Source organism: Leuresthes tenuis, unplaced genomic scaffold (genome assembly GCF_036924035.1).
Source record: "Leuresthes tenuis unplaced genomic scaffold, fLeuTen1.0.hap1 SCAF_9, whole genome shotgun sequence".
NCBI classification, from domain to species: domain Eukaryota; kingdom Metazoa; phylum Chordata; class Actinopteri; order Atheriniformes; family Atherinopsidae; genus Leuresthes; species Leuresthes tenuis.
The window spans coordinates 24,445,068-24,472,066 of NW_027325363.1; the positions used below are offsets into that span (position 1 = coordinate 24,445,068).

At 40.8% G+C, this 26,999-nt stretch overlaps 1 protein-coding gene across 1 annotated transcript in view; it reads right to left on the reverse strand.

The window, feature by feature from the left end:
* Window positions 1–25,508, reverse strand: part of dpf1 (double PHD fingers 1) — a 48,821-nt gene extending 23,313 nt beyond the window's left edge. Inside the window, exons 1-8 of the mRNA XM_072392948.1 lie at window positions 25,396–25,508; window positions 13,333–13,362; window positions 12,326–12,486; window positions 11,222–11,329; window positions 9,400–9,527; window positions 6,677–6,766; window positions 5,793–5,871; window positions 5,555–5,686 (exon numbers count right to left, since the gene is read on the reverse strand). Of these exons, the coding sequence (XP_072249049.1) occupies window positions 5,555–5,686; window positions 5,793–5,871; window positions 6,677–6,766; window positions 9,400–9,527; window positions 11,222–11,329; window positions 12,326–12,486; window positions 13,333–13,362; window positions 25,396–25,508 (841 nt within the window). The remainder of the gene's footprint in view (window positions 1–5,554; window positions 5,687–5,792; window positions 5,872–6,676; window positions 6,767–9,399; window positions 9,528–11,221; window positions 11,330–12,325; window positions 12,487–13,332; window positions 13,363–25,395) is intronic.
* Between the last annotated feature and the right edge of the window lie 1,491 nt (window positions 25,509–26,999).

Here is a 26,999-nt window from a genome sequence, read left to right on the forward strand (position 1 = left end):
GCCAATAAAGTACTGGTTGAAGTCATGAAAACATGGTTAGGCATTGAGATAGGCTACAAAATAGAAAACAATTTATTTTAGAAAGCTCACTGACATTGTCTGAGTTGTCATGAAAAAAACTCCAGAAAAAGAATGACCAAAGGTTGTTTTCCTTTCTGCATTGCAGAGTTGGCAAATACATGCCACTGACTGCAAAAACTTTAATATAATTATGGTGTGTAGCTTGTGGCTTGTGCTGTAGGACAATGCAAATTAGGGATTCAATATTGGCAGATAATCTTAAATGACTTGAATTGGTATTGGTAGCAAAAAAAATATTGATCGGAACAGATCAGAACAGATGGAGAGAGGCCATTTTAACTTCTCAACATCGCTCCAATAGATGTTTTAAAATTTGTCCTCTACTTTTCAGTCTGCAGATAGCAAGGGGAAGGACAGGGACACCATTTTGAAACACAAGGCCAAAAAGTGGAGAGAGGGGAAAAAAACAACGACCAACAATGGTGAGTAGGTACAGAGGGATGCTGACCTTCAAAAGGCTCAATTACATGTCTCTCTCTCTCTCAGACATACACACACACATGCACACGCACATGCACACGCACACACACGCACACACACACACACACACACACAAGCATATACACATTTGAAATTGGGCATGATTGGGCCATACACCACATTCACACAACTCTGTGGCACAGACAGGCACAAACACAAAGAAATGCACACGCATGTCTGTGTGCATTTTTAAAAACACACATATAGAAACACACACACTCAGAGTGTCCCTGCTGCTCCACACCGTAGGACCGTCTGTCCGTCCAGATAAAGTGGCCTCTGAATCTCAGTTCTGATTTGAGAGGGGGGGATTTAATGACAACTGCACCTCTCTTCCTCCTCCTCCTCTTCCTCCTCCCTCCCCAACTGTCTCGCTCTGTTTTCCATTTATTCCTCTCTGTCTTTTCTTTATTTCTCTCATTCATTCAATCTCAGTTGCTGTTTCTCTCAGTTTGTGTGCTTCTTGCAATCTATCTATCTGCGATTTCACCATTATTCCAATCTATCTCTTTCTCTGTTTCGCTCTGTCTCTCCAATTTTCGATACATACCCACAAAACCAGTTTTCAGGTGGACACAGCAACCTCTAACACAAGCCACCCCCCTCCTTCATGCACCTCTCCTCAGCCTCCTCATCTTCCACCCCCACCCTTCCCAACATCACATCAATGCCAAGAGAGACCTCGATACCTCCACCCTGCTCTCCGTCTCTCTACACCTCCAACCTCTTCTTCTCCTGTTTGGAGGAAAAGAAACACTATATGTGGTGCAGTCATGAATTTTAATGCAGATGCTCAATCTGAGTAAATACTATATCGGCTTGTATCCAGATATTTATATACATATACACACATATATATGGGGAGGCTCAGTAATAGCGGTTGACTTTAGTGATGGTATAAACAAAACAAAGGAAATAATTATTAGAGAAGCCAAAGCTGATGGATGAAGCAAACTACAGCGAGAGAAAATGGAAAACCGGGGGGTAGGGGGGTGTTGTTAAGTAAGGATGCAGAACAAGATGAGAAGAACAAAGTGGTGAAAGATGGACCAAGAGAATGAGCTGGAAGGAAAATCTTATCTCTTCGTTGAATAATCTGTCATTTATCACACTGATGGTAAAGCACGGGGAGACTATGGAGCTGAGTGAGGTTCAGAAATGACACACTTTTATAGCTTCTGTGATAAGTTTCTGTGGGTGTCTGCTCACACTTGTGTTGTGGATGCTATAGTGTCTAGACAGACAGAGTATAGCATAAATAATGCATGCAGGGTTCCATCTAACGGAGCTATATTAATATTATTACATATGTGGCAATATACTGAAGGGTGGAGGGTGGTGGAGTCTCATCCAAGACACTCAGCAGATTGGGATAATGTATAATGGTGCACACACACACGCACACCAGTGAGCCAACACACTTACATGTATTAACACACTCACAGAGCCTTGCAAATGCATGAGCACTTGTGCAAACGCACACACCATCCAAAAAGGCTAAGCTTCCTTTTTCATTTCAGCAGAGAAGATTGCATTTTCTGAAGCAGCGTGTGTGTGTGTGTGTGTGTGTGTGTGTGTGTGTGTGTGTGTGTGTGTGTGTGTCAGTATGTGTGTGTGGCTGTTTGGGAGGGAGTGTGGGGGATATTAAACGATTCAAATGCTGTCTCTCTTGCTCTTTAACTGTAGAGACCTAAGACTGCAGTATGACCACACAAACACATGTATACATATATAGATGTATATATATATATATATCTGTTTTGTTGAACAGGCCGATTTTAAAATGCACACTGCCAATTAACTGAAAGGCAGCATGATTGCAGCATGGACATTGTTGCAGTGCAGCATACACAGACAATGTGGATGTGTGTTTATCTGTGTTCTATTCTGAGCAAATTGCTTGTTTTATTAAGACCACGAGGAACAAAGACAGGGGGTATTTTGTCTGTGCGCTCTTTTCAAACATCTGCAGCTATTTCTCTTGCTTTTTTATTGTGAAAAAGTACAGCAATTTAACTAGAAATTACTGACCAAAACAAGATCTCCTGTAGCATAAATTAATGCTTTTGTTCTTAAAATAAATGGTCAAAAACAAAGTGCACAGGCAGAAGTCAATACTGAGCAAAAAACCCCAAGATGATAAAAAACCAGACCCAGGGGATGAAATAGCCCCAAAGTAACAAAGAGTGCAAGTAATTTAGATTCTGCAGCTGACAGCACGGATGTTTTGGGTCTGATTCATGAACTCTTCTTTGAAATCTGAATATCTGCTGTACTTGTTGCTAACAGGCATTTATTGCCCTCAATGGCATATTTAACAGAATCAATGTTTCTCCAGATTTTGCATTAGGTGACTTCAGGAAGTCTGCAAATTCTGAAGAACTGGCAAGTTTAGTTTCAGCATTTCATTTTATCTGATATATTATAGGGTGCAAGTGCCACAGTGATATAGGGTGAAGGATTCCAAGAGGAACTTTTTCAAGATGAGCTTTGTAACTCACAAAGCATCTTTATGCAAATATTACCTTCAGTGGACATGCAGCAGGACAAATTTGAATTGGCTTGACAAAGCCTCTGAGAAACAGGCCCTTGTTTAGTAAGTGCTGGCTTGCTGGAACAACAAAATGAAACAGAGCCATTACGTGGGTTAGACCAGTGTTGTACCAGATGCTGCATGTTTACAAAGGTTATAACTTGTCAAGTCAAGTGTGTTGTTGCTTCATGAGGTCAAATGTAGGGAAGCTCTGTGAGATTGGGCACATTTGATGCTTTAAGCTAATAACTAATGCTACCATGCTAAGAAGCCTACAGCATCAATACTGATACAACCAGATGTCACAACAGAACATGTAATGTTGCACAAGTACACTGGCCCATGGACCAAATTTTGCAGTTTGACATTTCATTACATGATGAAGCACAATTCAACAAATTTGACCGGCGACAAATGCTAAAAGAAAAAAAGAAGGGTAGTCAGAGGCATAACGACCAAACTTAAGAGGCCAGTTCCACACCCACCTTGTGTGTTTTTTGTTTGTTTTTTTTGTCCTTTCACTTTTCTACTTCATTCTCATTTAACATTCAGCACTTTTCTTCTTTACTCTCACTTGCGAATGGTTAGGATTAGGTGTTACATGTACATGGTCAGAATTAGAATTTATACACGTGGTAAGGGGTTACACATTTTACTATTCATTGTTCACAGTTCCAGTCATGTCACACGAATGCTGCCCCACACAAAATTACAGGCTGAGGTTAGGTGGTCAGATCTCACAATTTTAAACCATGGATGTGACAACCTAAAATGTTCTGCATATGTAGACAAAAGAACCGACTGTGTCACACATGTTTTGATGGTGCCGGTCTCTCTTATAAGCTCTGAAAGCTAAAAATAATTTTTTGTCAGGTTTATTATCTTTAATTAGCTTTGTGCTCATATTTGCTCATTGGTTCCACAGCTGAGGCTGTTTAGAATCTCAGCAGGCATTGTTGAAAAGCTAAGTAACGAACAAAAGGTCATTTTGACTTGCTGACGATTGAAAATAGAAGATTCAGTGTTGCACAAGTATAAAATTCAAATGGTTTCCGAATACAATTTAACTGATATTCTGTAGCTTTAAAAAATCTCCATGTCATTCCAGACAATCAATGCAGTTAAATTGTTCAATCTAGACCAACTTTTACAACATAACACTTGACAAAAACATCTACATCCCTACCTCTGCATAAACACAGTTGCCTACACTGAAGACATTAGCAAGCAGTACGGTGGATCTTCATTACTATCTCATGACAACATGCACCACTGAATTAAAAGACACTTAATAAGCTTTTGAGCCCTACTGAGTGCTATAACCGAAAGAACAAACTCTAGAAGTAGAGATACAAAGAGTGTCATGGAAATTTCCCTGACAGTAGAACTGGTATTTGTTCACAGGCAGTCCATTAGAGCTGATGAGTGTTGATTGAAGAGTTGTTTGTTCACTCATTGAACTGATGTGTCCTTGCAGCAGTTGTTGAAACTGCAGCAAGGTTACAGCGTGTTACATTAACTAAAGCTGTTTTCACACAGGCGCTGCCCCTCTGAAATGTCTTTAGACATTACTCAAAGCAAGTGTATGTAAGAGGGAAAGTGTCCAAATCAGTCAAATCGGACACTGTTCGAACCTCATACAGCCAATCCCGTTGTACAAAGGTTGTGCAAGTAATGTTTGATGGAGCCTAAATATGAGCACAACAGGAATGTGGTGGTAGAAATCAAGGCATGCAAGCTGATGATATTAGCTGCTCTTTACTGTTTTTCTGATTGTCTGTATGTTGCTGTACACTCTTTTGTTAATATTGTCTAAATACAAGTATGACTGATTTCAATACAGAAACAGTTATTGCCTCCCCCTCTATCCACAATGTGCTGTAAAAAACACTCACGTGGGGGGTTTTTTTGAACATATTCTGCATCCTGTAAGCTATACCCAGGCAACAATCTGAGCATTTTCTGTAGTAACAACATTTATTAGGTGCCACTCTGTGGCCATCAGAGTGAGACCTTCAGTGCAGGGTGTAGTGTGTCCTATAAAGCAGGTCTTATAAAATTACCCACATTTGTCTGAGTTAATAATAAGGTGCAATCATTAAAAACTGCCGTAAATGTTCTTTACCTGATGATAACCTAACCCTTGTTCAACCCATTTAAAATGGGAGGAAATCAGAGAGAAGTTATGAAATCAGCTGAACTCACAAATCCAGTAAGAGAAAATCATCACACAAACAGGAGCACCCTTTGAATTTCACTCAGTCAGCACTGTATCTATTTATTATGCTCCAGGACAATCAATAGTTCTTCATTGCACTCTTATTATGAAGGATAGTTGGAATGATTGTGAAACCTCAACACCAGAACGTCATATCTATTCTTTCTTCATTCACTTCAAATAAAATGGATAAGGGATGAAGATGGATAATTGTCAGTAAGTTGATCACACAGCAGACTCACGCTTGTGGTTGTTCTTGCGCTGGAAGGGCAATGTATGTCGCTCTGAGTCTTCCTCACCCTCTTCATCCGCCAAGTGTGTGTGAGTGTAATGGTAGCTCAACCCTGGGCGGTTCTTATATCGCTTTCCACAGACTGGAACAAACACATGCAGCGAGAAAGCTGAGTTTTCAGTATGTGTGAGTTCCAAATAAAAGAGATGCGAGAGGCAGAAATATAAAAAAAAAGATACAAGGCTCACTGTCACAGACGTAAGGCTTGTCTCTGTCTTCAATGGCAGGCAACTCTTGTCTCTTTCTCATGCCCCCGACACCACAGGCCTGCAGAAAGCACATACAAGTACATGTAAGAACACATACATGTAGAGGTAAACATGTATGATGCAGGTAAAAAATCCTAACTTTCTTACTCGTCACATGAGAACATACATACAAAAAATAAAAAAAGTATAACAATCCTCATTTGTGTGTCCAAGTGTGTCTACAATCACACACACGTTTGCATTCTAATCATCTGCTCACAGTGTAATGCTCCACTTCCAGCAGGAGGGGGCTGATGACACCTAGCAGGGGATCAACAGTTCCAATTAGCAACCCTGGTGTCTCTCTGCGAGTGTGAGTCTGTGTGTTTGCACTGTATGTGTGTGGGATCGTGATTTTCAGAATACATTGTTAACACTTGATTATTTGCCCATGGGATGCCCAAAAAGAGTGGGACAAAAGACCTGTCTGCTCCAATCAAAGTTGTAAAAAAACAAAAGGAAGACAGAAAAAAAAGAGACCATCCCAGCATGATATAATCTCTGGATCTGTTTGCATTTAATTGTATAAAGTTTTGGTTTGTCAAACGACTCATTATAGATCCTTGCATACAGGGAAAGCATAAATAATTAAACTGTGTTCAAAATTATGCTCAGAGCTACCATTTTCTGAGATGCGTTAACACAAAAGTCACAGTTTCAGACCTACCATTGTTCGACTCTGAGTTCAATCCGAATCATTTGCATGATGTTGACTTCACTTTTTAATGCTGACAGCCACCAACCTCTCTATCAGCTAGTTGATTAAGGGAAAACTGACCAGGGAAAAAAGACATGAGAAGAACGAAAAGTTGTTTCTGTCCTACCCGTGCTTTGGTACGATTCTTGCGCTTCGGCACGTCTTCCTCCATTTCATCCACCTCAAGTTCATGAGGAAAATCCCCAACAAGCAGTTTCTATGTTGTTAGAAAGAGAATGTTGGAAAATTACTTTTTGACTTCCACTTCCATTTACATCAGTCATGTCAGTCTTTATTTGCTTTCACTCTGCTTTGCATGAACCCATACGTTGTCATGGAAAGGCATGTTTAAGGTTTTGATAACCACCTTAAAACCTAAAAGTTAATAATAAATGCAGCCAAATGTATCATAGTTTCTTTGCAATGGTGTCTGATAAAACCTGAATAACAATTTCCTCAATTAAACAGTCACACTAAGAGACTTTGTAAAGCAGTTTTATAAAGTTAGGCGACTCACATGAGCTACATAAAAATGACTGATAAAACTAAACTGCAGAGGCAGATATAGCCTTTTTTTGGGGTCGAGCTCTATAAACAGCGGAGCTTACACTTCCCATAACAGAACTCGATAGCTTCTTTTATTAGACTCTCCTGTGTCCTAAATGTCTACACCCTGTGTAGCACACCTTGTAATGAACAAACTGAGCCTTGTATGTAAAATTCGCTGAGTGGCCCTTTTAAGACAAAATCTCTTGTATCCTTGGATGAAAAAAAACAGATTTTGTCTCAAAAGAAGCTTGATAAAATCAGATTATCAAGGATTGGAAAACAGTGATAATGATGGAAGACTAAAGTGTGGACACAGAGACTCGATAGGGCACAGTGGATTGCTGACCTGGAAACAAGTGAAGCCCCAGGTTTAGAGGCCCTATACACCATTCTATCTCTCAAAGGGCCTCGGTAAGTGCTGTTCAGTCAAGTGCCGATCGATTAGCCATCCGTCTGAGTTCAAGAGCAACAGCTTTGAAATAGTTAAATACTCCAGCCATGTATATCTATCTAGATAGATAGATGGACACCCCATTAAAACCGCATCCTTTTTTAACATATTAAGTCTCGAGCCAACCTAATTTTTTCACATATCAACAGGAAAATAGGAAATGGTGGCAGACATGTAAAATATAAACAGAAATAAAGTATTTAATGTAAAATAGAGTTCATACAAATTTAACTAACTTAAAAGTCGATTTTCAGTATGAACACTTTTATCTTTCAACACAGCCTGAACCTTCTTAGGGAAGCTTTCTTGTAATTTCTTAAATTCATCTTCAGGAATAGTTTCAGGCTTCTTGAAGGACATTCCAAAGATGATCCCACACTGCTTCAATAATGTTGAGGTCCATGCTCTGGGGAGGATTCATCCCTCCATCAGACCTATATCACTGATTTTCAGGGCAGTTTTAGTTTCATTTGATATATCTTTGCCTTTTCTCTCTGGTTCCCTTCCTTAAGAATGGCTTCTTGACAGCCACCCTTCCTTCTACCCTTTATATCTGAAAAGGCTTCAGTGAATAGTAACTGGATCAACTAAATGCCCAGGTGCATCTCTCAGGTCTTGTGTCAGGTCTTTGTTGGGTTTTTCCCTATTTATTTGGGGACATCACTTTCAGACACCGTTCATCTGCTGTAAATAGTTTTTAGGCCTGCCACCTCTTCTTCTGTCTTCGACTCCCCCAGATTCCTAAAATATTTTAATGACACACTGCACTACATGCCAACATATGTCAAGTTTTTGACTAATAGCACTATGGGAGTCATTTGGTCAGTTAGTACACCAGCACATGCATTACTACTTAAGAAGCACAGAAATAGATCAATGCAAACCACATCAGATACAAATGATTCGAATGACATTATAGAGCATGTTTGGGGAAATGTTTGTGGTATCTCCATGGTGAGATTCAAAGACTTCTCTGATGCCTTCAGGAAGGAGATTGTAGATGCAGGTGCTATAACAGGGCATGACTAATTCACCCTCAAAGAGTCTTTTATCAGTTCTTCTAAGTATTCTTGAGGAAAATATGAGACCACCCATCCAAAAATGGAAATTGAGGCAGAAGTGGGCAGTGCAACATTACAATGAACCAAAATATTCCAATAAAGCAACCAATTTATAGCAAAAAGAAAGTAATTACAGAGTTCTCGAATTGCCTGGTTAAGAGATACTGTGGGGGGATCTGCTAGTCAATGTCAGAGACAGGTATGAAACGTGTCATTGTTGTTGGGATGTTAGGGCTTAAAGCGTCTAGTAGGAATCTATTAAATAGTGTTATTGCATCACTTTTTACAGGGTCATAATTTACATCATATTCATCTATGGATATTACATGAAAAAAACATTTATATGATGTTTCTTGGTTGAGGAATAACTTTTTAATGGGATGTTAAGGACTGATAGGACTCTAAGTTTTTACTCTTAGGTTAGCTTGAATGTATAGGAAGAAAGATAAAAATGTTTTTCAAAGTTACTCATTAAAACTCATGAGAGGGAATCCCTGTAAACCCACAAGCTGCCGCATGATCACACAGAATCGAAAGCACATGCCCACACACTCTGTGCCAGGAGGGAGCTGTCAGAGTCGCGGGAGCCTGTGTCACCGCCAAAACACACGCTTCGAGAGAGACAAAGACAGACACAGACAAAGAAACACAAACACAGTGGGTAACACAGACAGATAAAAAGAGGAATACGGCCTGCACTTTGAGGGAATTTTAAAAAAAACATTGAGAAACGCAAAGCACTAAACAGACGGTGGGAGAAAAGGAAAGAAAGATGAGGCAGAGCCTCACCTGACATTCGCTCATTGGCTCTTCTTCCTTAGTTTCCACCTTCTTATCCAGGGTTTCCCCAGCGAGCAAAGACTCCAACACAGGACCATCTGGGATCCCCCCTTCCTTCTTTAGAGAAGCCTCATAGTCTGGGGATTGAAACAATTACAATCAGGAAACAGCAGAGATCTCAAATTCATGTTGTCATGCACAGCTGAGCTAACGGTGCCCTGGGGAAACTATACTTGGCTGCTTCATGAAGCAACAAAGACTGCAGCTTCTTTACTGTACACATTACCATTATAATAACTATGATAGCTGTATACTAAAAGGATTTTTCCAATCAAGACTCAAGCACAATGGTCAAAGACCCCAAAAAGCCATTAACAATTATTCATTTTACTCTCAGAACACTAAATACACCTTACATAGTACACCATGTAAAAGTCAGTATCAGTATAAAATTTATTTGTAGCACACTTTCAGAAACAAGTAGAGTTGAACAAATTAGAATTCTGTGTTACTGTGCCATAATTTAATTAAAAAAAGATTGAAATTGCACTCATAAAAGAAAATTAAAAAAACCTAAAAATAGGCTATAAAGATAATAAAGAAGTTATAGATGTAACACCCAAAATAGTAGGATGAAATTGAGAATGTATTACACTATATATCTCTCATACGCCACAATATTTGCTGAATAGGATTTATGAATCATTTGAAGTAATCAAATTCCTGGAAAACTACAGCATTTAAAAATATTATTGACATCAATCGCTCAGGATAATTTTGCCTCATATTTTAAAGTTCAGCAGAACTGATGTGGCCTGATCCACCATCCAGTCAGAGAACAATGGGTTTTCATGTGGTGGAGGTGGACCTTTAGCTTCTGTTTTTACTCACTCACTTTGTTCTGTTTATTCTGTAGAATGTAAAGAAAAACTGAATTCACTTATTCACATATCTCATGAACTAACAGTTTATTCACAATAGAACACAGAAAACATCACCTGTTGAAAGTGAGACATTGTACTATTTCTTGAAAAATATCAGTTCATACTTAATTAGACGTTACCAACACATTGTTCACAAGTTGGGACGGAGCAACAACAACTGGAAAAGTAAATGGTACTGCAAAGAAACAGCTAGGGAAAAATGTTTAAACTAATCGTGTTAATGCAACGGGGCAGTAACATAACCGGGCATAAAAAGAGCACCTTAGAGAGGCAGAGTCTCTCAGAACTAAATGTGGGCTAAGGGTCAGCAATCCCCAGAAGTTTTTCATGTAACATTGTGACTAGTTTAATTATTCCGGTATCTACAGAACATAATATAATCTAAACATTCAGAGAATCTGGAGACATCTCTGTGTGCAAGGGAAAAGGGCCGGAAATCTGCATTAGATGCTTGTAAACTTTCGAGCTCTCAGGTGCTACTGCATTAAAAACAGCAACAGTGTTATTATGTCAGATGATTCCCAGAGAATTCGCAATTTGTGCATGAAAATGCTGGTAAGAGCTGTTGCTTTATTTTACTTTCTTCTGACCTCTATGTTGCAGTCTACTCACTCAAGATATTATAGGTATGTCAGAGTCCATGCAGTATTGATAACAGGTCATCCCTACTGACAAGTAGGGAGCATCCATAGTATGAATGCTGTGAAAACTGTATTCAGAAATTTTGCATCATACCCTGCCACCTGTGTCCTCTACACTCCATGGCATACTTACAGTTCTGAGATAGCATGTCACTCTTAAAAAAAAACTCACACTGTACCATGTGTGAAAATGGCAGTAGATAGTAATAAAAGTTCTTGATTTACTCCATCCTATTTCATACTTACCAATCTTAAACTCGATTGGTACAAGCCGTGGGTCCTCCAAAATGTTTAGCCGTCTCTTCTTGCGCCAACAGCGAGCGGGGTATGTGTACAACTGACCTGGAGCATGACCTGAAACAGTTTGAATAGACCCTTTCACAAATGTATTTTCAAACCAGGACAGATGCAGCTTTGTTGTACATCATGTGTGTTCTCACACATCAAGCCTTCATCGCAAAACGCATCACTTTAACCAATGGTGCTGCCATCACACGGCTGATTATGTGACGCCGGTTTGATGTGTGTAAAGACACAGTGATGCTATCTATCTATCTATCTATCTATCTATCTATCTATCTATCTATCTATCTATCTATCTATCTATCTATCTATCTATCTATCTATCTATCTATCTATCTATCTATCTATCTATCTATCTATCTATCTATCTATATATCTATCTATCTATCTATCTATCTATTGTAAAAGCTTCCAAACCAAAAATTTAATCATTGTTATGACTTTGTTGGTTTTTGGAAAGCTTCTGAATTTTGTTTATGAAACACAGACACATTTGGTGAAATCATAAGAAAAAATGAAAATACACTTCAAAACTAAAAAAATAAATGAATCAATTCTTTAAAATTTCAGCCAAAAGTAACATACTGCCAGTTACCAGACATAGCCTACAAACTAAAATTGTTAATGCACCAAACACACATACACACACACACACACACACACACACCAGTGCATTCTCTTTGGAGTAGTTGGTGCCAGCGGCATATCATTGCCTACAGGGGTGTCTGATTCACTGCCAAAACACACTGATGTTACAGAGAAGTATAAAACACTAAGGAAACACCTTCTGGGGAAAGCTAAATACGTGAGGAGGTGTGAAGAATAGAAGGAGAAAAGGGGTGTTGGAAACAGAGAAGAGGGAAAGACAGATAGAAACAAGCAAAGGACAGAGGGAAACTGGGAGACAAATAAAAGTAATGAAGAACTTTTGTAGCTACATGGTTGGCAAGCACAATACACACAACAATGAAGAAGAATATGCCAGAGAGCTTCTCAACCAGCCACGTTAGAGTGCCCAAGTAAACACAGACACACACATGCACACACCTGGTCCACGGTGGTTCTTCTCCATCCAGATATAACAGTTGCTCTGGGCCACACCGGTCTGGGAGTCCAGGAAGGGGAGACGCATGGAGCGCTCTGCGCACAGGCGGGCATTGTAGCTGCGACAGTGTTCAATGGCCTCCTTGTAAAACTCCTCACCAAGACTAAGGGCAAACAAAAAGGGGAGGAGAATGAAGGGGTGAAGGACAAGGACGAAACACAGTCCAGCATCAACCAGAGAAACTGTGTCAGTGTGTGTGTGTTTTTTATACATTGTGGGATTCAAAAAATGCACACAAACTTTTTCTCTAACGTGGGAACAGCATTTCTTTCCCCAATGTCATTTTTTGAGGGTGAAAGCGATACTTGAGAATTTATTTACATTTATCTCTTAAGCTCTCCATAAAGTTGTGGGATGTACTTTTGTTAAAACAAACTTGTGCTTGAGCCCTGCCACATGCACAGCTATACATGTGAATGTGCTGTCATACTTTAGAGGCTGACAAAAGACACTTAGAGAGGCACCACAAATGTAAAGAGATAAGGTAGGGTAATGTTATGGGAATTAACAAGAATCAAACGTAAATAGTACATCTTCCATATGTAATGATATATGTGATGAACAAACATGCTCACAAAAAGACAAAAATGCTCTAGTTTGAATAATATAATTGTGGCAAATGTATGAAATCAATATATGTGCAACATAATGCACATTGTATACAGTGCCATGTATTACAAGATCTGTGTGTGAGAACATGTGTATAGACATGCCATAGAGATTCAGTTCAATTAACCCTGGTCACAGCAGACGAGCTTTCAACTGTGCACATTGCTGAAGCCACACACTCACATGCACATGGTGTACAGTAAGAGAGTCACATCTCTTCACTGCAAGAACAATGTATGCAACATATTTTCTCACCTATAGAAGTGAGAGTATGATTAACATTCAGTGTAATTTTTTTCTCTATGTCCCTCCCTCTACCCCTCCACTCATTCCCCCCTACCTGTTCTTGATGACTGCACCTCCTGATTGCCTGCAGGGGGATGAAGAAGAAAAAATCAACAGATGTGTGGTGAGTCACTCCTTCACCCCACCCTATTTCCTACACAGTTTATTTGGTTTCTCATTCTTTCGCACTTTCTTACTGCTTCACTTCTTTTCCTGAAATGTCTCCTTCCATGTTCAACTTTCACACTCCTCCTTGTTCTGCTTCTTTTCTCTTTTTTGTTCAAATTTTCATCCCTCTTTGCACTTCTCTCCCCCTTCCTTTTCTCTCTCCTGTTAATCACTCCTCTCTCGTGTCTTCCTGCTGAGCGTAGACATCAAGGTCACTCGGCTCAACAGACAGTAGATACGGGACACACAAAACTACATGCTCACGCACACATGCACACACATTGAGCTACAGTGCAAGAGAAGAAAGCAGCCTTGCAAAAATAGTTCACTGAAGCTGATGGCAGCTATTTGTTATTGGTTTATTTTGCTGTGCAGCCACTAAAAAGCAAGACTGATTAATTTATAGTGCAAGAGAGCCCGTAGTATATTAAAATGTGGTTGCACTTGATTGCACACTGGTTTATGTATTGTAATAGTACAGAGCACTTCAACTATTTGTCATTACCCTCTTATGCACACACTGCTCGTCCAAAAACTCACACACTCTAATATTTCGTTGGACCGCCTTTAGCTCTGATTACGGCATGCATTCACTGTGGCATCATGTCTACAAGCTTCTGCAATGTCACAACATTTATTTCCATCCAGAGTTGCATTGATTTTCCAAAATCTTGTAGGGATGATGGGAGAGTCTTTTCCAGCACATCCCAAAGATTCTCAATGGGGTAAAAGGTCTGGACTCTATGGTGGCCAATCCATGTGTGATTGTCTCAAGCTCCCTGAACCACTCTTTCACTATTTGAGCCCGATGAATCTGGGCATTGTCATATTGGAATATGCCCATGTCATCAGGGAAGAAAAAAATCCACTGATGGAATATTCTGGTGATTCAGTATAGTAGTAGTCATTCTATGGGCTTATAATGTTCCTGAACCTAGACCTGAACAACTGAAGCAACCCCAGATCATAGCACTGCCTCCACAGGTTTGTACAGTAGGCACCTGGCATGATAGGTGCATCACTTCATCCGCCTCTCTTCTTACCCTGATGCGCCCATCACTCTGGAACAGGGGAAATCTGAACTCATCAGACCATATGACCTTCTTCCGTTGCTCCAGAGTCCAATCTTTATGCTCCCGAGCAAATTGAACCCTTTTTTTCCCGATTAGCCTCACTGATTAGTGGTTTTCCTAAAGCTACACTGCTCTTTACTCTTGAGTTCCCTTCGCATATTGTGTTTGTGGTAATGCTCTTACTTTCACCATCAAACATAGCCGTGAGTTCTACTGTTGTTTCTTTACGATTGGAGTTCACCAAACGTTTGAGGGATCGCTGATCACAATCATTCAAGATTTTTTTCCAACCACTTTCTTCCTCGAAGATGATGGTTCCCCACTATCGTTACAGTTTTTAATAATGTGTTGGGCAGTTCTTAACGCAATTTTAGTAGTTTCAGTAATCTCCTTAGATATTTTCTTTGCTTGATGCATGCCAATAATTTGACCCTTCTGAAACAGATCAACATATTTTCTCTGACCACAGGATGTGTCTTCCGACATGGTTATTTAAAAAATGAGAAGCTACTCGTTGCATCAGCTAGGGTTAAATAACTGGTTGCTAACTGAAACATAATCTTCCATGTAGTAGTTGTCCAATGGGAGGCTCTTACCTATTTCCTTAGTTAAATCCAGGTTTTTTGGGGGATGGGAGGTGTATTATAGCATGTTTACATATAACTGTCAAGCCCCATTTTTACCCTCACTTTATTTGTAATGGCTACAAGGTCTTTTTTTCTTTTTCATTTCATCAAAAACAGTAGTTCAGTAGTTGCTTATGGGTAGCATGGTAAAGCAAAATAGTGTCCCGATTTTGGAAACCACAATCCCCTCGGCACTCCAGCGCAGTTTCAAGCTTGGGAATATGCATCAGGACGGTTGGTACATCAAAATGAGTCAGAAGGACACATACTTAAAGTTCACAAACTTCTTATGTTGCTTTAAAATGCATGTAAACATGTTAGTCTAAGTATGTATACATTTAACTAGACTCAAATGAGCCAAGGCACTTTAGACATGCTCCAAAGATCATAGAGACTCTCCGTCAAGCGACTGTTCACCATCACTTGACGCATTTCCAGACTGTCACCCTGCTCTATTAAAATCCTGATTTGCCAACAGCATCATTATCTGACATTAAAACATTGAGCATGAAGTCCACCTTTCAGTAAATTTAAGGCAACATCTGTGCAGTGAATCCGGCGATACTTACATGTACCATGATCTTCCACAGAGAATGTGAGAAGCAGCAGAATGTCTTGGGGCAGAACATTACTTTACATTACATTATTCACTCATTCCACAGCATTGCAGAATTGGACATACTTCAGTCAATAACTCAGTTCTGCTCCCTTGCATATATACTGAAGTTGCATGGATGATGGGGCAATTAAAAGACCCAGTTAAGCTGTAGCCATAACTGGACTCAATTGTGCATTTGTAATTGTGCTCCATATTTGGAAAGCTATTTTAAAACTCATTGAAAGTTTTTTTTAAAAACTGGAAAGATGCATGTGGCATAGTCACAGATGCAGTACGTTCTATTGTTTTCCTGCTTGAATTGTGTCAATTGTGACCTTTGACAGTTTAAAGACATCGATGATGGCGGCACTTTCAGCAACTTAGGATTTATACAACTTGCCAAGAAAACCTGTGTGTCTGTCAGCAGAAAACTACAATGGATATTTCAGGCACTTTGGAGCAGGATCAGCTCACAATCTCTAAAACTGCACAACAGGGTCTTGCTGGAAGATATGCTCTCTGAGAACAAATCTGTTTTCACATTAAGTAGGTAAAATACTACAGCCTCTTAAGCCTTTTGGTTCAAATATGAAAGTAAGAATTTCAAAGTGCAGAGTGAAAAAAATCCTCTTGAAGGCCGACAGCTGGACTTCCAACTTGAATTGTCAGACGAGCTTCACCAAACACAAAATCCAAGACAATAATATTCACATTACTGTCTATCTATTTTTCTTTCAATCAATCACACACACAGATTTTCTGAACATCTATTATAGTGCTGTAGTGCAAAATACTGTATGCCATAATGCGTTGTCATCAACTTGTATTGCTAATAATAGCTTGCCATGTCAGGTCACTTGGAACTGGAACCCAGTCAACTTGGATGTGATGTCTTTACCAGATCTGAGTTTTAACTTCCGAAGCAACTGAAATAGAGCATTTGTCACTAGAGCATAAACTTGTGTTGTTCTGGAATGCAGGTGATGCTGTTGTTATTGGAAAGACGGTCTGAAGACGGTAACGAAGGTAACAATTCTGATCAAGTTAGTTCTTAATGCTACATATTCTGGGGTTTGAGCCAAGTGAAAACAGGCTATATCAAAAAGCATCTGGCAAACAATTACAAGAAAAAATAAGATATGTCAAAACTTAGGGCCCATCTATTATCTGGTAATGACTATTACATTTGTTGATGTAAAATAATTGCGAAGAACAAATAAAGCAAGCACATGCTCAAGGATCTATCTTGATCAAGAAAAAAAGAATTAGCATTTGCCCAATCTTTTAAAAAACAGAACAGGGCAATCTTTGTTAAAATCTAATCAGTTCCTTCTTTGCCCAAGGCCTGAATTTCTGCCAAATTCACATAAATTTGTTAAATATTTTCTTAGATACCAACTAATTAACAGATAAAAAGCTAACTTAGAAGCTTAAAACTTCAGAGTTAATTATTGAAGTCTGCCTCAATAGCACGCTGTGCAATGCTATGGAAGTACAAACACAGCATGTAATCACAATCAGTGCCAAATAAAAGCTGAATTAGGTTTGAAAAGATCGGACTTCATTCACATGAAGAAAGATTGTCACAATGTCAAGTAAAATCAGCAGTCCTGGGTGGAAATAAGGACAGGTTTAGACCCAGCAGAGACTGGTGAGGTCTGGGAGCTTGTGTATGGCATAATCAAAACCTCCTAAACCAGCTCTGCAACATCACATGCCATCACTGGAGCTGTGACATTTAAAGGATGTGACTTAGGCGTCAATATACTGCTCCTATGTACACCAATGTGTCACTTGGAATGAGCAGCTTGCCCCCTTCTGAAAAGAATATGCTTCTTTACAGTTCTGGGTTTGCAGTTGGACACACAGATGACCATTGTTTTGGGGGTTTTTGTTCATTTTAGAGGTGCATCACCAAAACTTTGACACCTTAAATCCTTACTTGTAAACAGGCCCACAGAAGTACCTGCTGTTTGTATATATGTAGTCATGAAGAGGGAGAATAAGCCCTTACACGCACGCACGCAAAAAGGTGCTCAAACAGTCCTACACACAAGAGACACAGACTCAGAAAACCACACATGCTGTGTTTTAAAATATGAAGGTATTAAGCCCCCCCTCCATCCCTTGACAATAAACTGATACCTGTAGAAAATTGTGTCTTTCAATTTGGGTACTTAGAATGCGGTAGGGGAACTGCATAACAGTTTGCCTGTTTGGAGCATTGAAGTGGAGTCTGAGCGGAATGAAGAGAAACGAGAAAGAGAAAGTTGGGAGACAAGGCTTGATGGAGGAGAGAAAAGAGAACAAGTTTGGTAGAGAGAGAAGAGGATCTGACACAGAAGAAAGTGACATCCAAAGTGAGAGAGGCAGAAAATATAAGTGGGCAGGGGGAAAAAATGGGGACTGGCGGTATTACGTTCTCCAGTAACAGAGCACAGTGACCTGTGATTTTGGATGTGGTTCACAGATAACAGAAGACATTTTTCTGGACTAACAAACCTTCAAATTAGCCAAAGGCAATGAGAGTTTGTCAGCTCTTAGGTTTGATTCAAAAGTCAGATTGAGTGGGTGGCAACAGCTGAGAGAAAATGATCAGCACACATTCCCTCAAATGCAGTCTCTCACTGTACTGGCCAGCCTGGAAAGCAGAATTAATCTGAATTGCAGAGGCATAAAGCTATTATTAGTGCAGCAAGGGGCACCCTCATGAACCTGTAGGTGCAACACAAATTCTACCACCTAAACTAAGCCAACATGGATAGTTAAGTCAACAGGAGACTTTCTTCTGCAAAAATATTAAAGAATTTCAGCATTTTGAGAAGTACTGCCTCCCAAACAGCTGAACTATTTCTTTTACACAGACAAAGAAGAGAGACTTAGCTAGCTACTAAACAGATGTTTATCAGATGTTTATCACAGAAGATTTAGACATCGAAGCTCTCACAGCTGCAAATCTCTGGCTTGTGGCCATTGTGGTCCTGCAAGCCAAGCATTCGCTGAAAACAGACCACAGGAGACACACTGAGAAACCAAACTGCCTATCATCAAAACCACACAGCCGATGAAGGAAAGCTGAGACAGAATTATACACCAACACACACACAAACAGTGAGCCTATTCCTTGGTCAGCATGAAAACTCCACTTTTACAATTACAATCATTGATGATATCTTTCCACATTTAGTTCTAGGTCTAATTTTTTTTTCAATTAAATCTTACACTAGTGGATATAAATAAACTCACAAGCACAGAGAGAAATACTGCAGCTTTAGTAATGAACTGGCGAGGAGCCAACTCTCCAACAAACTGGAGCTGAAGACCAAAAAAGTCAATGCAGACATGACATACATGACAATTTTGTGGATCTGCACTGTGCAAGGGCACAAAAAGACAAAGGACAACTGTATATGCATGCATGGACAGAGATACACACAAAGTAATGTAAGCCTCAAACACAGATTTAAGCAGTGTAGACACAACAAACAGGATGTACAGCAGTAAGCATGCAGACAGAAAACATGCATGCATACACAGTATAGACAATTATGTGAAGCTTTAAGCACATGCACACATGCCAACTCAAAATTAGATAAGGAAAGAGAATGAGAATGCCTAGAGCAGGCAGACTGTGTGTTTGTACATGTGCATGAATCCTAAGCCCACACTGAGCTGTCTGCCTCAGCCTCCACAGAGCAAGCAGCAGGGAGGGAGAGGCCTCCACAAAAACACTGAAGGAACTGGTATCACTGGGAGCACACACACAAATAAACATTCATGTGCGGTCGACAGGCAGCAGATACAGACCTATCCTAGAAAGCACTGCTGCCCCACCAGGCCCACCCTGTGTGAGCCATTGTCTGAATCTCTTGGTGATCCCTCAAGTCCCTTCCAGCTGAAGCAGTCCACTTCAGTGCATACTGAGTCTCAGTCCAGTGCATCCACACTCAAAACACACACACACACACTGCCAGCAGCAGTTCCTGACTGGGGTACAATTAACCATACCAATTAGCCAGCGCCCTTACCATTAGGGATACAGAGGGCTCCCCCTAGAGGTGAAACCACATCATTGGAAAAGCCAAAAAAGAAATATGAGGGAATAAAAATGAGTCCACAATTACAAGAAATACCCAAGCCAACAAAGGATTTCAGTTCGGTGGTTTCCAACTGAGGGGATTGAGGTAATTAAACTAGAAGGAAATGAAGTAGTTTGCATGTAAATGGCTTTTAAAAGGGCTGAGGGCAGATTGTGTTTTGCACTGTAGATTTGTTAGCAACTACCGACTCTGTGGTTGTAAGCTGCGCACTTACGTGTGCGTTTGGGTAAGTTGTAAGACAGTAAAAACGCTTGTGCCTGCATGCTCAAGTCTGTGTGCCAGCTCTACACACCTGCCTCGTCCACCATTGTCCATCTGCGCAGTTACTAACGCAGAGACGCACATAAACACACACACATGCATGACCCTACGAAGCTTTATGTGTGAGTGCAGAGAGGAGAACTGGAATCAGGCCTCCTGCTACTGTTCTGTTCCTCCCCTCCCCCCACGACGGCCTTTCCACGGCTGAACTCAACAGATTAAACTATGCAATATCACCCTTACCAAGTCACCCCTCCTCCTGCCTCCCCCACCCCCAATTCAATTTCTTCTCCATTCTCCCCCTCTCTCAGTCAAATGATTTCTCTTTTTTCTCTTTTCTTCTAGTCTCTGTGAGTGTCTGTGTGTGTGTGTGTGTGTGTGTGTGTGCACAACACACAGAGACATTCTACCATTCCTCTGATGTTCGAGGCTGCAGTGGTGGGACACAATCTGGCTCAAACATACGGACAGAGATTTAAGGTAACATAGTTCTTTAAAAAAAACGGTAAATGTTAACACACACACTTCAGAGTACACACACTAATGCCGCCCAGTTCCAATGCAAGTTTTTGTTTGCATATGTCTATGACACAGTGCTTGTCGCTTGTCAGTCAGGAAAAGACAAAGAGGCCACACACTCGGTTTGACAGTGACAGACAGACAGATGGACAGACAGGAGTGTGTGTGTGTGCGTGTGTGTGTGTGTGTGTGTGTGTGTGTGTATCTGTGCAGGAGATGTCTGCCACAATACCAGCTGGAAAACGTCAGTTTCCTCGTGTCGCTGTCACAATACCGGGTCTGTTCATGTGTGTGCAAATGTGTGTGCTCACATATAACAGAGAAAGGCAGGGTGTGGAGAGCAGACGTGTGGAGCCATGCAACAGATTGTGTCATTTCTGTCAGCGCTTTTATGTTACCTGCTGCTCTGTGTGATTTTAATGATGAGTTGCGTGTTCTTTCCAGTGTGTATTTCTCTCATTTTCCACTGGGTGTGGTTATCTAGGAGTCATTAAATCTTTGAATCGCAGGTCTTTTTGTGCATGTGTACGTCCGTGTTCCCTTTTTTGAGTGTACTTGCGTCCACAAGCAAGTTGTTATTTGTGCACACCTAGTTACATATTCTATGTATTTGTATTTGTGTGTGCATGCATTGCTGATCTAAGTGTGTGGGTGTATATAGTCCATGGCTGGCTGCAGTGGGTATTGAGGGTAGTACATCAGGGTAAGGCAATCTGCCTCTGAACAGCTCCTTCAGGTGAGATTTATCACCACTGCACTTGGCCTCTTATTATGGCGATGGATTCCCTACCTCTGAATCTGTGTGTGCACATGTGAGTGAATGTGTGGTAGGCTACAGTATGTGTGTGAGTGTGTGTATTTTGTGCCACACACAGCCCCCATCTCGTCCCAACCTCTCCACCCCAGTCTACATCCTTATTAAAGTGCTGCAGAGGAAAGCAATCATTGGTTTTTTGTTGACTCCACCCTCAACAACTCCTGTTAGGAACCCACTAGACATGCACAGGGAATAATATCAATGGGGAATGACAAGAGAAAAGGAATAATGTTCAGAGAGGAGAGGAGAGATTTGGGTTAATTTAGTCTCTTCTTTTCCTTACCAAACTCATCGAAGACTCAAAGTTGCATCCAAACAGAGCTACAAATTCCAAATTCACTGGCTGGGAATCACGCAAGGTCCCCAAGCAGTGGCGCTGACTGACAGTCAGTTAGGTAGCACTGGAGAAATAGGTCATAGAGCTAAAAATACTTATCTTTGCTTCTCTCTTTCCCTTTCTCAATCTCTTAATGCTGCCTTCTTAAAAAATACAAGTAAAACAGATAGAAAGTCTAAATAAGAGGATGATGAAAGGGATAACATGGAAAAAGTAACATGCTTAAAAACATCAGACTTCAGGCGTGCTCCCATACGAACACAGAAAAGAAAACTAAGAGCAGAAGAGGAAACGAGCGAGTGCAACAGTGTGTGAGCTTCTGTGTCTATGCATGTGTGTGTGTGTGTGTGTGTGCGTGTGTGTGTGTCTGTATAGACACTGGTGAGTGAGAGAATGAAAGAGAAAGAAAGATCTAGAAATGGATGCTCAGGCTGTGGCTTCAGCCGTCACACGGGGCTGTTTGCACGCAGAGCCGGTTATTACATGGAACTCATTTAGCTCGGCTCAGTCAGGCAGGGCAGAAATAATATTACACAGGCCCTGCCACAACTGCCTCCAATACCACAGCACACGCTTATCTGCATCTCCCCCTCTAACTAGCACAAAGAAGTAATATTGCTGAGAAATATGTGACATCCATTGCAATTTTGAAAAGTTCTGCCTCCTGTGCCTATAATTTGATTGACATAAAGCCAGAATGCTTCATTTAATTTCACTTTGTTTATAATATTTTGTCACATTTGACATATTTCATTACCTTTGTCATCCAAATGAAATGTACACATTTACAGGTCTGTTATTTGTGTCTTCTTTGCAATGCCACAAATTTGAAACAATATACAGTTTGGTAACAGTACACTATAAGCCTGCTCTGTGAGTAGATTGTTCAAATCTACAGTAAATCCCTCTAAAGGAACTCTTAAGTATAAGCTATCTAAAAAGATTTAAAGGGATCTAATAAAACACATAGAAAGTTCCTATCAGTATTTCTGTTTAATGTCAAAATAGCAACATGACATTGATTCAAAGTGGAGAGAAGTGTAGTGGAAGTGGAGGGGTGGGAGGGCCTCCATGGTTTGAGGCCAAAAAGATGGGGAGATGGAAGCAAGACATAGAGGAAATGGCTGAATAAAAGGGAGCGGGAGAAACAAGTGATGGATGGAGAAAGTGATGAAGAAGGAGGGAAGCAAAGAGGAAGATGGGGCAGCAGAGATGATGGGAGAGGAACAGAGATGGAGGGAGAGAGAAGCAGAGGAAAGAAGGATAGAAAGAGAGATTAAATTATTCTCTAATCCAGCGACGAGATAGACAGGCTGGTAGGGAAATGCACAGTAGATTGGAGCTGGCTGCTCTCCTCCACTGATTTGCCTCTGCGCACACACGAAGCTCCCACTGTACTTCCACTTCCACACACGTCAGCTGGCAATCATGCTGCATTGTAAGGCCCACTATATCTGGCTGGATTTTGAGCATCAGTAAGAGTTAACATACATTGATTCAATTGTGATTTATTGCTGAGATTCAACAAGATTTCAAGACAGTTAAATACATAACAGGCATTGTCTCTGCTTCCGGCTCACAACCAGCCACCTTCTTAGGGGCTGACTTCGAACCAAATATTGCTAGTTGTTTAGCCCATTTTGCAGGATAGATTTCTAATTTGTGACCAAGTTTGTTTGCAGACATGACAATTACAACAGCTTGTTTAAAAGCTCATTTCAGTGTGGTAACTAGAAAGTACTTAAAGCTATACTGCGTAACGATGCCATTTATTTAGTCGTGAGATGTTAAAGACAGCTTTGATTGCTGTTGACTTGTGTAATAAATACATTCAAGCTTTAGATTTTCACAGATGCAGTACTGAAACAGTGATCTAACATCCCTGCAGAGCCAATACCGGCTGACAATTTGGCTGCTTTGTTATATGGTTCATTTTCCCCCCCTTTGTCTAACTTACAGCACTTAAAAATCAATGTAAGATCCTCATTTAAAATCAGGCTCTAGTCACTGGCCTTGAGCCTGGTGTTTCCTCTGCACTCCTTGTGCAATTTTTGCCATCCTTTCCTCTTCTTCACAGCACAACTTCTGCTCCCTCTCAGTCCTAGTATATACTCCATGCAAATCAGTCAATTTAATCCTCTGACATGGTTTCACTGAGGGGCTCTGGGAGCAATCTGGCCACACTTTTGCTTTGCTTGAATGAGTATGCCATGGAGGAAAGCTGGTAGAGGGATGAAAAAATAAGAAGTGGTCCTCCTAAAGGTTCAACATACAGACTCTCATCCACTTCACCTGTCTTATTCTGTCCCATCATAATGCAACAATGTCGTATACTAGCTTGTGTTACTATGTTACAAAACTGAAAATGATTCACCTTACATATGATTTTACCATCTCTAGGATCTGTGCTGTGTTCAAATAAAGACGCACTAAACAAAAACATTAAAAATGCCATCACAGCCAATCAGAGCAGTTACCCAATCAGCACCATTGCCATACGGCTTCCTCTCTCCTGTGAAGTGCTCCTCAGAGGAGGCATGCACTGGCCAGTCGTTCATGGCGAAATGTCGCCTGTCCGTACCTCCGAAAAGCCCACAGACAGACAGACAGTCTATATAACTGCTCAGGTAATCAATCCAACGTGCGCGCCTGCCATCGCACACAGGTCTCCAGACTTTTCTTTGTTTCAAACTGCTATAGCTGGAGCGTTTGTGTGCTCAAGCACGTCACAGTGGGTTTGTATTGGGGCTATTGTGGGTTATTTTGGCAGGATTAGTGTAAGTACGCGCTGACAGACGCACATCAGCCACCTTTCTGGCCGAGAGCCCAGGCAGGCAGCAGCCACCGTCTCTGCATTCCACTGAAAGCAGTCTCAGAAAGAGAAAAAAGCGGAAAAAAGAAAATATCCCGAAAACCCCTGAGCACAGCGGATCATTTCTGGGTAAACTTCACAGTGAATCCACCGGGTTGAATTCCCCTTCATACAAATAAATAAAATACTATGGTGCATGAGTTAATGTAAAGCGTAGGAATGCGATTTGGATGCATAGATGGATGGATCATAAGCGGAAGCCGAACGCGAGTCTGCCCAGAGTATTTAACTCTGCCTATCCATCTCCGAGGGTCCGATAGGTAACGCTGCAGACGAAAACCTCCCCCATTCTTCCCCTCTCTGTCCGGAAAAATGTGCACACATGTAGTGTAAACCTATCTAGGCTCCGGCGAGCCCGCCACCCCTGCTTGGCTTTGACCGTGGTCTTGGCTGTCTACGCCGACAAGGGACATACCGGGTCACCCAAATCTACCTCCAGCATTCCTCCATATCCCTGCACACACGCCGCTGTTGGCTCAGGAAGAAAAAATTTTATGAATAGCATCGGTGCTCACAATAACACATTAGCCTACTCATTAAAAAACTATATAAGCATCAGCTTTAAACACAAGTTTTCTTTCAGGCTGATTCGTTGACATTATCTTACTGTCTGCTGTATGCATTGCATGTATAAACGTGTTGATAACCATGCTGAGAATAATCAGATAATCTAAGGCGCTGAAAATTCACTGACAGCGTGCATAAACAGAAAAAAAAGCAGAGGCTCAGTAAATGTGTTGTACTTACGATTTGAGGGGGTTCTGTACCGCTGTAGCCATTTTGATATAGTATGATAGAATGCAACACTGCAGAGCCCGGTATTGTACATGTAATGTAGCAGCTATTTCAATTTCATTCATTCTCTGGGGCTGCGGCTAGAGCGGACAGCCAATGGCAGGCGGGAGCGCTCCGTGACAGCTTTGGGGAAGTGTAGTTTTTTACGCATGTCAACATGACACGCATGGGGGCAGAGCTACTACAATTACCAGCGGGGATAGCGGTTTCTGTGGACCACAGGCCCGCCTCGGACTTGTAAAGGCAAAGCCCCCACCCCCACCACCCCCCAATCTGAATTAACAGGGGTGGGGGAACGTCTACAGTTATGTCAAGGTTGGGTTGTAGGGCCAGTCAGTCTGGGGATGGCAGGTAGCATGTAAGAGTATGAACATTGTTGCTTTAAAGCCTATGGGTGATGATGGGGTACGTTTGAATACAATTTCTTGTGTGGTGGCTGCTGATGAATAAATCAAAATAAAAATTATGTGAAGGAAGTTCAACCAATCCTGCTTGTGATCTGGTATAGCTATTTAAAAGGAATGAATATACTGGGTTCGAATGAAATATGTAGGTGTGGTAGGTAGGGTCACCTACCTGTAAGCCTACAACATTACAACATTATCACTTGGGGGCTCAAAAAACACAAATTAACCACTTGTATATATGTTAATTGCAATGAGAAATAATTGTGAGAGCCTTGATTATTGTCATTCTTATTATAAAGTTTAATAGTGTATTTAGCAAGTTGATATAGCAGTTTAAGGGTAGCTCATTTAAATGCTAAATTTCTGCATAATCTTACATCAGTGGAGGCATGTAGACAGGCCCATGCTTAATCTCACATTATCTATGCCATGTCCTGCATTGAGCAGCTTTAATTATTAATTTATCAGGGGTGATGTGTTGGGAGTGGGCCAATAACTGATTCTCTCAGACATTTGTCTCTCATGCTTACCACACTATCCTTGTTACGCGTTTCGCGTCATTTTCTTGCCTGTTGCTGGATCCAGCCCACACAACGCATTAATTTCACGTGGACAGCGGACAAATGTGTTTACAAACAAGATTTTGTTTCCTGTGGTCTATGAATTTGAAGTGTGCCCAGCTTTAATTATGCAAAACTAGGGGGGGAGAAAGGACATTTAAAAAAGAAAGCAAGAAAGGGGTGATATAGATATATATATAAGGGAGGAAAAGTCTTGTCGAGCCCAGCAAGTTAGCTCCGATGCTGGAATTTCTGTCTCCATGTCATGTTAGCAGCAGTGGCGCCACTCTGAAGCCTTTCAGTGACATGTGATATTTATAGATCTGTGCTAACAAATATTTAATGAACATTAGCCAGCAGCTCTAATGTGGTAGCACTGCTCCAATAAAACTCTCTGACAGATAAATGGAAACTTTGATTTCGCGCGAATTGCTGTAATTATGAACAAATTGCTTAGTAGGAATATGCATAATTTATTGCTTAACGTTCCGGAGCAAATATATAGACTTGAACTATATTTTCTTTGAATGATTAATCCAAACGTAAAAACAGAACACAATCTGCTCATGGACGCGTACATGGGCCATCT